The 11,142-nt window shown below is 36.0% G+C and overlaps 1 protein-coding gene across 1 annotated transcript; it reads right to left on the reverse strand.

Annotated features, from left to right (window-relative positions):
• Positions 1–1,025: 1,025 nt before the first annotated feature.
• Positions 1,026–3,189, reverse strand: LOC306874623 (beta-1,3-galactosyltransferase 2-like; the record flags this gene model as incomplete). Its single annotated transcript, XM_079424771.1, has 2 exons — positions 1,026–1,885; positions 3,180–3,189. 2 exons carry the CDS (start codon positions 3,187–3,189, stop codon positions 1,026–1,028), a joined length of 870 nt encoding a protein of 289 aa, XP_079280897.1.
• Positions 3,190–11,142: the final 7,953 nt, after the last annotated feature.

An 11,142-nucleotide genomic window follows, 5' to 3' on the forward strand; every position in this document is an offset into this window, starting at 1 on the left:
ATCAATAAAAAGAGTCAAATGCAAACTCAGAGTATTATACAAACCTGCAATTTTTAAATATGTTAAATAAAACAAATATAATTTAATTCCATTTTATTAACCAGTGTTTCAGCCATACTAAGCCAAAATAACACATTTGTATTTCATTTTTGTAGTGTTGAACTTTCTTCTCCTGCATCATCTTATTTATGCAATTTGTTTGAGCAGCGCCCTCTACTGTACAGACATGAATTTACATTTCCTTCAGCCTGAGGCATATTCATTTCACTTGTGTTGTCAAATGCCTTTTACTTTTGTAAAATAAGAATTTTTTTATATTGAAAACAAACAAGCAAGCCCTGCCCAGATTTAAAAAGTAATTCAACAGTAAAGTAATGCATTACTTCCCATAAAAAGTAACTAATGCAATTAATTTGTTACTTTTTAGGGAGCAACGCAATATTGTAATGCAATTCAATTAAAAGTAACTTTTCCCAACAGTGATTACAGTAATAACAAGGTATTCATTCTCAAGGTACTGTTCATTCATTCATTCAACATTTGCTGAGAAAAGCCCCCAAATAAAGGTAACTTATAATACTACCAATACATACTAAAACAATAATACATTACCATTACCAAGTATTTTCATTTTAAGTGATGCAGAAAAAAAAACTCATGACTGTGTCAAGGTTAATGTGTAAATAATAATATTAATTTACCTTAAATATACTGTTTATTTTTATTAAATATTTAAATATATTTAAAACATACAGTACATGTGTTCACTCTGTTACATTTATAGGCATATGTATCTTTGTGGACACTTTTAAATGTGATTGACCCATAATGTATTATAATGTTCATTTTATTTCATATGAACAAAGTCCTATCACTGTCCTGTATTCCTCAGGAATCGATTTTGCTATTGAATCTCTCTGAGATATCACTGCCTTTCAAGTGTATCGTAGCCATTCATTCACAGAAGATGTACTGTGTCTTCATTTTGCTCATTCCTGGTCCTTGTGTGCTGCTTTATCATCTGTTCATTTGTGTCCCTTTACATTTTGCCAGAACTCTATTACCTTCTCCGGTGACCCCGCGATTGCTGTAATGAGCTTGGAAAGGTCCGTACTTTTAGGATCATGCACATAGGTCTGAAACTGAGAAGGATTTGGAGCTCCAGAGGGATTTATGCCCAATAGTTTCAGACAAGTGCCCACATACGCATCCTCTATGTTAAAGGGCTTTATGGCTTGAGAAGCCTCCACTATTTTAGGAGGAAGATCATTGGAGAAAACATATCCCATTCCAAGCAGGTACGTGGGGTATTTTGGTTCAGGGTACAGTTCCTCTGCCACGTACCATTTAGAGTTTTTGTCTCTGATGACAGACCGGTCCCACATCAAATATCCTGTGATGTAGTTCTGTCTGGGTGTGTTGGGTGACAATAAGAGGCTCATCAGGTTCTCCAGGTTTATGTACATGTCAGAATCAACCTTCATAGCAAAAGCAGCTTGAGGGCAACGAGTGGCTAACCAGTCCATGATCACCATCGTCTTTATGGTCAGATTGAAGTAGGAGTCCACAAAGTTGCTCTGCAGTAAATCTCTGTGTTGTCGACTCTCTTCCTCCAGCTGCTGTTGAGCTCCAGCTCCTCCAGTCAAACCCACCAAGAACAGAGTCAGCACTGCTTTTCCCTGCACTGAGCTCTCATTCCCCCATGTGCTCCGGATGGCGTTACGAGCCTCCAGCTGATGGGGGGCCACAGGGACCATCAAGACCAAGAACGGATCCTGCTTACATTTATCAGGTTCATCCAGAGTGAAATGATAGTTGCTAGGATGTGCTACATATTGGTGAATAGAAATGTCTTCTGCTCTAATGGATCCAGTGGGGTTTTTCTCTGTGGTAGATGTTTCAATAGTTTTTTGATTAGTTGAAACATTCCAGACATTTTTTTTGCCAGACAAGCCCTCAGACACCGCATTATATAATTTAGTTTGGTTTAAAATGTAAAACCAGGTACGAGGGTGAGTGATTGGCATGAGAGAGAAATCGTAAATATAAACAATAATATACAAAAATAATGTCAATGTGGCCAGCACAACAAATATTGGTTTAATGCGATCCATTAAAACTCTCCAATGAGCCAAAGAGCACCTGAGAGAAAAGAAAGAGAAACAGAAAGGTTAAAAGAGTAAATAATCTGACTGAATGAACTGAAAAAAAAGGTACAAAATACAAGGCGGTACCTTTTCAAGAGGTACACTTTTGTATATTATTCATTCCTAAAAGGTGCATTTTATACCTTTAAAGTATTAGTCCTTTATATTACTACTTTATGCAGAAAATATGGCCAGAATCATGCAATCCAGACATAAATGGAATTTACTGTATAATGCGGAATGTTACGGAATTTGCACAATTTTGGATGAATAAATCAAAAGTAGGTCAGTGTGCTAACAAAGTAGATAGTGTAAATTTTGATTTCATGAGGTGTTCAATGTAGTGCTAGTACTACTGCTACTAATACAATTATTCTTAAAACATTATTCTTTAAAGAAAATTTTGCATAAAAATTATTAACCAGAATGCATTTCCCAGAACAAATGCAAATACACAATATTTCTGAAATAAGTAAATCAAATAATAATATATATATTTTTATAAAATCAATTTAGAGATGCTTTTGATTATTACAATTTTATGAAACCATTCAAATGGAATCCAGAAAATTAATGTAAAACACATTAACTTTACAAATTTGGTAAAAATAAAAATAAATTTGAGAAAACTTCATGTCTATCAGTCACTCCTCTCTTCCTTCTCTGCTAATGTCTCCACTGCTAAAAGGACATACTATCATAACAAAATTAACAATTTGTCTAACTCTTGCATGCTCTTTAAAACATTTTCCTCCCTACTTTGTCCTCCTCCTGCCCATCCTTCATCAACGCTAACAGCTGATGACTTTGCTACGTTCTTCATTAATAAAATTACAACCATCAGTGCACAATTGTCCACACTACAAACTGTCAAGCACATCTTACCAGTAGGAGTGTCCCCGACTAAGGATTTACAAAGTCGAATCAGAATTTTCGAATCTTGCCTGTAGTCGACTGATAGTCGAATCTTATGTTCAGGCTCCTCCTATCGAAGCAACGAATATTAACCTATTTGGGGTCACGCCTACTTACCAGCAAACATACTCTTGTTCACATCCTTCTCTCCACTCTCTGAGGCAGAAGTCTATAAACTCATCTTTTCCAATCATCCTACTACTTGTCTGCTTGATCCTATTCCATCTCATATCCTTCAAGCCATTTCTCCTGCAGTTGTACCTGCACTCACTCACATCATTAACACATCTCTTCACACTGGTGTTTCTCCCTCAGCATTTAAACAGGCTCATATAACCCCACTACTTAAGAAACCCACTCTGAACTCAACTATTTTAGAGAACTACAGACCGGTTTCCCTTCTTCCTTCTTCTTCCAAACAAGTTTCTGCTTTCTCACACAGAAAAACATCCTGGACAGCAAGCAGTCTGGCTTCAAAAATTAACATTCAACTGAGACTGCCTTGCATCTTCTTCAATACTTATCTTGTTGAATCTGTCTGCCACTTTTGACATGACTAACTACCAGATTCTCCTGTCAACCCTATTGGCAAAGGGCATCTCAGGAACCGCACTCCAGTGGTTTGAGTCTTACCTCTCAGATAGGTCCTTCAAGGTAATTTGGAGGGGTGAGGTGTCCGAGTCACAACATCTAATTACTGGGGTGCCTCAGGACTCAGTTCTTGGACTACTTCTCTTCTCTGTCTATATGGCATCACTAGGTTCTGTCATTCAGAAACATGGCTTTTCATATCACTTACTATGCTGATGACACTCAACTCTACCTCTCATTCCATCCTGATGATCGGACGATAGCTACTCACATCTCAGCATGTTTAAAATACATTTCTTGCTGGACGAAGGACCATCACCTTCAACTCAACCTTGCCAAGACAGAACTGCTTGTGATTTCAACAAACCCATCTTTTCATCATAATTTCACCCTCCAGTGTGGTACATCAACCATAACCTAGGAAAACCTAGGAGTTGTGATTGATGATAGGATGAATTTCTCAGACCACATTGTTAAAACTACATGGTCCTGCAGATTTGCTTTATACAACAGGAAGATCAGGCCCTTTCTTTCGGAACATGCTTGACAACTCCTTGTTCAAGCTCCTGTTCTGTCCAGGCTGGATTATTGCAATGCTGTCTTGGCTGATCTTCCAGCCAGTTCTATCAAACCTCTACAATTATTCCAGAATACACAGAATGCACGTCAAACCTCTGTTCATCAATTAGCACTGTTTAACAATAGCTGCTCACATCAAATTCAAGAAATTAATGTTTGCCTTCAAAACCACCACTGGCTCTGCACCCTTTTATTTAGACTTATGTGCCCTCAGCTTGTGTTCTGCAAGTGAATGTGCATTATTGTGCCATCCCAAAGAGCCACAAAATCACTTTCAGACTTTTACTGTACATTAACCGTTCCAGCCCAACTCAATCAAAGCAGCTGAGTCCTAAGCAATCTTCAAGAATCGACTAAAAACACATCTCTTCCATTTTTATTTGACCATCTAACTCTAGCACTCTCTTTTCTAATTCTATTTTATATATTGGTTTTCTTTTTTATTTAAAAAAAAGTCACATGATCCTCTAACATTTGCACTCTATTTGTTCTATTTGCTTCTTGTAATTTCTTATATAAATAGCAACAAACAATAACAAAAAAAAAACCTTTCTATGTGTACTGCGTTAGGCTAACTGAGACTTTTCATAGCATTTGCATATTATTGTTCTTTTGTTGATTTTGATTACTTCTATTGTCCTCCATTTGTAAGTCTCTTTGGATAAAAGCATCTGCTAAATGAAAATAGAAATGGAAAAACAGCACTTTTTACTCCTTACAATTTTATTTCAACTTGAAAAGTACTCGTTACATCTTTGCATTTTTATTTTATCTTAAACACATTAAATATGGTACACGGAAGCTCAAACTTGCATGCTAATGAGACTTGTTGTCTTGCATCACCGGCTACACATGGCTACACCATTTTAATGTAGCCATTAGCTGTCTGTGTACTATATTGTCTGAATGCACAAGACTGAGTGCAAATAAAATCAGTTATAAGAATTTAAATACAATGCATGTTTTAGTGAACATGATTACTTTTTAAATTAAATGTTGAGAATTTGTATTATAATGATACAGGGTGGGCCATTTATATGGATACACCGTAATAACATGGGAATGGTTGGTGATATTAAAGTCCTGTTTGTGGCACATTAGTATGTGAGGGGGCAAACTCCTCAAGATGGGTGGTGACCATGGTGGCCGTTTAGAAGTCGGCCATCTTGGATACAACTTTTATTTTTTCAATAGGAAGAGGGCCATGTGACACAAACTTATTGGTAATGTCACAAGAAAAACAATGGTGTGCTTGGTTTCAACGTAACTTTATTCGTTCATGAGTTATTTACAAGTTTCTGACCACTTATAAAATGTGTTCAATGTGCTGCCCATTGTGTTGGATTGTCAATGCAACCCTCTTCTCCCACTCTTCACACACTGATAGCAACACCGCAGGAGAAATGCCAGCACAGGCATCCAGTATCCGTAGTTTCAGGTGCTGCACATCTCGTATCTTCACACCATAGACAATTGCCTTCAGATGACCCCAAAGATAAAAGTCTAAGGGGGTCAGATCGGGAGACCTTGGGGGCCATTCAACTGGCCCACGACGACCAATCCACTTTCCAGGAAACTGTTCATCTAGGAATGCTCGGACCTGGCACCCATAATGTGGTGGTGCACCATCTTGCTGGAAAAACTCGGGGAACGTGCCAGCTTCAGTGCATAAAGAGGGAAACACATCATCATTTAGCAATTTCAAATATCCAGTGGCCTTGAGGTTTCCATTGATGGTGCACCACCACATTATGGGTGCCAGGTCCGAGCATTCCTAGATGAACAGTTTCCTGGAAAGTGGATTGGTCGTCATGGGCCAGTTGAATGGCCCCCAAGGTCTCCCGATCTGACCCCCTTAGAAGAGTGGGAGAAGAGGGTTGCATTGACAATCCAACACAATGGGCAGCACATTGAACACATTTTATAAGTGGTCAGAAACTTGTAAATAACTCATGAACGAATAAAGCACCAGCAAGCACACCATTGTTTTTCTTGTGACATTACCAATAAGTTTGATGTGTCACATGGCCCTCTTCCTATTGAAAAAACAAAAGTTGTGTCCAAGATGGCCGACTTCTAAATGGCCACCATGGTCACCACCCATCTTGAGGAGTTTGCCCCCTCACATATACTAATGTGCCACAAACAGGACTTTAATATCACCAACCATTCCCATGTTATTACGGTGTATCCATATAAATGGCCCACCCTGTATATTGAGTAACAATTAGTACTGTCAATTAATTATTAGTCAATGTAAATAAGTACATGATTTGCTTATTAATTAATCAAATTAGTTGTAAATAATTATATATCAATATCTGCTGAGAAAAAAAAACATCTCTAAATGCCCCAAATAAACAATTAAAATAAAAAATATTGTTACAGGCATGGGCATTGAGTAGACAACACAAAAAGTGGCTTTTTCAAAAAGTCAATATCGTATGTTTTAATTATTTGTCACTCATCATTAATTCAACACAAGTTCTTATATTCTGTCTAGAATATATTTCTGGCATCCGCATCACATCTGGCTCATAAAAGGGATACTTCACTCAAAAATTAAAGTTCTCTCATCTCTCATTTCTTCTTCATCTGAATTCTTCAGATGAACACAAACAAAGTTTCTTCAAAATGCTTACACATAGTTTTTGAAACTATGGCTCCATTTCTCAAAACTCTACACACACACAACAAAGCAAAACGTCACACACATCTCGCAAAAGCAAACACTTTTTTAAAAACTATTTTAACTCTTCTAAAAATGGTATTTCGGCATAATAACTCTCAGAAAGTGAACTTTATTTCTAAAATGCTTTATACGCTATAGATACACTGTAAACAGAAATGCAAGTGGTTAAAAACTATTTCTCTCTCAAAACACTGATTTTTGATTTATAAGTTAACAAATTATGTATAACTGTTTTCACACATGATCACTGTGTGTAGGTCATCAAATTAAACCAAAGAGCATTTAGTTTCGATTGATGTGTGTAAAGTAGGGAACTGTGTTTAGAGTATGGCAAAAAGTTTGTTTTACAATATCAAACAGAGTTTAAAGCATGTAATGTGCTTGTAGTTTTGCAGACTTTGTCTAAGGATTAGGTACAAGAGTGAATGGCTTCACTAAGTGGGCCTCAAGCATCACTTTTAGTGTCTAAGTAATTTTTTTTTAAATTTTGTAACGCAAGTGCACAGGACTGCTTCAAACAGCACAAAGTGAACAACGATAAAGTTTAAAAAAAGTAGTATTTGTATGTATTTGTTTCTTACACACCTACTGTTCAGCTTAAGAAGACATCAAAAGGGGTTATATGGTTACTGTCATCGTCTCTTTGTGTAGTTCTTGAAGCATCATCTTTGTACATGCTGTACACTTGCATTATATATTAATGCAATCTATATTTTTGTCCGTGATCTGAAGAATTAAATTCATATACATATGGGATTGCATTAAGGTGTAAAAGATGGATTGTGTGTGTGTGTCTGTGTGTTACACTGTGCTGCATTTTAATTGTTGTTGTTGCAGTAGATGCAGTTTATTTTTCAGCAATTTCACTTTGCTTTGAGAAGATGGTTCAATGTGATTTTTTTGCTAGATTACCTCTACTTTTATAATACTTGAGCACAATTTAAAGTACTTTTACTCAAGTACGTTTTTGGCCAAATATTTGTACTTTTGAGTAAAATTTTCACTGAGTATCTGTACTTTACTCAAAAATGATACTCAAGTGACTTTTTAGACCCTTGAATACAGCGACAGAACACTTGAACACGTACTGATTTTGTTTGGACTCTGAGTAACTGATTTTTATCATGTAATATTGCTTAACTGTTATTGCATAACTGCTAAACAATTTTTCATAGGAAAAGAGGAACTGCATAACGCGTAATACCATATAAATCTTTTAACATACACATCTTTGTTTGAATAATTTGTGATCATTTATCATTTAACAATATAATTATTCTTTTCTTTTTTATTATACAAATTAATTCAACTTTCCTTTCTCTTGCTTCCTTGCTCTTATGAATGTGTGGATTCAAGGGATATTCATCTTCACCATTACCAGATAAGGCGACTGTCTTTATTTCAAGATTTTTACCATCACAGTACAATGTTGTGAAGGCTGATAAAAGATTGTTAATACTATTTTGAGTATCAAACAATACTTGGTGTGAACCAGGCCAAATGCAATCTGAAAGGGACTGGATTTAACATTTCTGACATGAAGACTTGATCTAACATTTTTGGTCAGTAAGATATCAACACAGTCTTACACTTTAAAATAAACTGTTGCCTGCCTAAAAACAGCATATGAAAACACATCCCCTACTGTATGGGTCTTTATCTGAAAACACAGTTTAAACACAGTTTATAAAAAAGCAGGAGTGAACGTACCTCTTCAGTATCACCATTACTGCGTGTTTGACTGCTCATCTAAAGGAAACAATGACAGATAAGTCAGCTACTTTGCCCTACAGTACCTGAGTTTCTTTATTACTTCTCTTAATCATTAGCCAGGGGTGGGGCTAAAGTATGAAAAGTAGTTAAGGAAGAGAAAGACCCACAAGAGAAGAAGGCTCTATTTGGCCTCTGTATAATTATATCTTGAATATAGCATTTGCAGCGTTTCTTAATTTGCATGTGTTGTGAGCGTTTGCAGCGTTTCTTAATTTGCATGTGTTGTGAGCGTTTGCAGCCTTTCTTAATTTGCATGTGTTGTGAGGATTTGCAGCGTTTCTTAATTTGCATGTGCTGTGAACATTTGCAGCGTTTCTTAATTTGCATGTGTTGTGAGCATTTGCAGGGTTTCTTAATTTGCATGTGTTGTGAGCATTTGCAGCCTTTCTTAATTTGCATGTGTTGTGAGCATTTGCAGCCTTTCTTAATTTGCATGTGTTGTGAGCATTTGCAGCGTTTCTTAATTTGCATGTGTTGTGAGCATTTGCAGCCTTTCTTATTTTGCATGTGTTGTGAGGATTTGCAGCCTTTCTTAATTTGCATGTGTTGTGAGCATTTGCAGCGTTTCTTAATTTGCATGTGTTGTGAGCATTTGCAGCGTTTCTTAATTTGCATGTGTTGTGAGCATTTGCAGCGTTTCTTAATTTGCATGTGTTGTGAGCATTTGCAGCCTTTCTTAATTTGCATGTGTTGTGAGCATTTGCAGCGTTTCTTAATTTGCATGTGTTGTGAGCATTTGCAGCCTTTCTTATTTTGCATGTGTTGTGAGGATTTGCAGCCTTTCTTAATTTGCATGTGTTGTGAGCATTTGCAGCGTTTCTTAATTTGCATGTGTTGTGAGCATTTGCAGCGTTTCTTAATTTGCATGTGTTGTGAGCATTTGCAGCCTTTCTTAATTTGCATGTGTTGTGAGGATTTGCAGCCTTTCTTAATTTGCATGTGTTGTGAGCATTTGCAGCGTTTCTTAATTTGCATGTATTGTGAGGATTTGCAGCGTTTCTTAATTTGCATGTGTTGTGAGCATTTGCAGCCTTTCTTAATTTGCATGTGTTGTGAGCATTTGCAGCGTTTCTTAATTTGCATGTATTGTGAGGATTTGCAGCGTTCCTTAATTTGCATGTGTTGTGAGCATTTGCAGCCTTTCTTAATTTGCATGTGTTGTGAGCATTTGCAGCGTTTCTTAATTTGCATGTGTTGTGAGCATTTGCAGCACATATGCTGTCAAAATGATGTTTTCTTGATTTGCTGGTGTTTTTTTCTATTTGCATGTGTTTTCTGAAGTTGCAGCGCATTGAGCTCTCTCGGCCACCATAATATATATACATTTACATTTATTAATTTAGCAGACACTTATCCAATTACTGGCCAGTAGGTGCCAGTAGTGAGCGTTTAATGAGTGATTCATTGAGTTGTTCATTAAAACAATTTGTTCAAAAGGCAGAATCATCAGATGTTTATGCATGGGCTAAAGAAACTTTAACTCAACCAATTCATTCAAAACACTGAATCATTCAGCAATGAATCGGATGGTTGCTTTGAGATGTGCTGTGGTTCCACCAAAAATGTAAGTGACCTAATTTTATTGTATTTGCTCATTGAACTGTTTATAGAACTATTAAACAGTCGTAATAGTGAGTGATGTTGTCTAACTAACTGTATTTTAAATATAAAACTTTCCATTTTGAATTTTTACCTCAGTATGCTGAGTTTCTTAGTGTTGCGCGTTTTGATTTCTCCTGGAGAGGCTGCATGAGCCTCGCCTCAGCAGCGCAACCTTATACTGTCAATAGATGCATTATAATATATACAGTAGCTATATCCACTATTCGCCACTTACTCTAAATGTAATCAAATCTAGGGCTGCCACTAACGACTATTTTAATTTTGATTAATCTATCGACTAATTTTTTCGATTAATCGATTAATCTAAATGATTAATTTCCCACACAAAAAAAATCTAAAATTTTACTAAAAATCTACAAATAAAATCCAAATTTCTATTTTTAAAGCAAAAGTAAAGTGCAACAGAGTACAAGAAGCAAGTGTCCATCTCATAGCCCAAATCACTGAAATCAAAGTTCAGTATTATAGTGTGAGAATGACAACATATCCACGTGTTCTAGTCTAATAATAATAAAATTATTATCAAAAGCCACTTATTTACCAGAAATATTAGGTGAAAAATGTTTATATATATATATATATATATATATATATATATATCTCAATTAATTTTATTTAATTGTCAGCGCACAACCACCAACTCGCGTGGCAGGGATAAATAAATAAATGATCGTCTAACCCTATTTGATAAAAATGCATATTTTAGCATGTTAAATGTCATTAATGTTTTAAAATGTGAGTAATACATCTATTTCATAATAATAACGTGATAATTTCTCATAATTAATTCAATTTTGATTCAGTTATGTTTCTGTCGGCATT

The sequence above is a fragment of the Barbus barbus genome (genome assembly GCF_936440315.1).
Source record: "Barbus barbus genome assembly, chromosome: 9".
Taxonomy (NCBI): domain Eukaryota; kingdom Metazoa; phylum Chordata; class Actinopteri; order Cypriniformes; family Cyprinidae; genus Barbus; species Barbus barbus.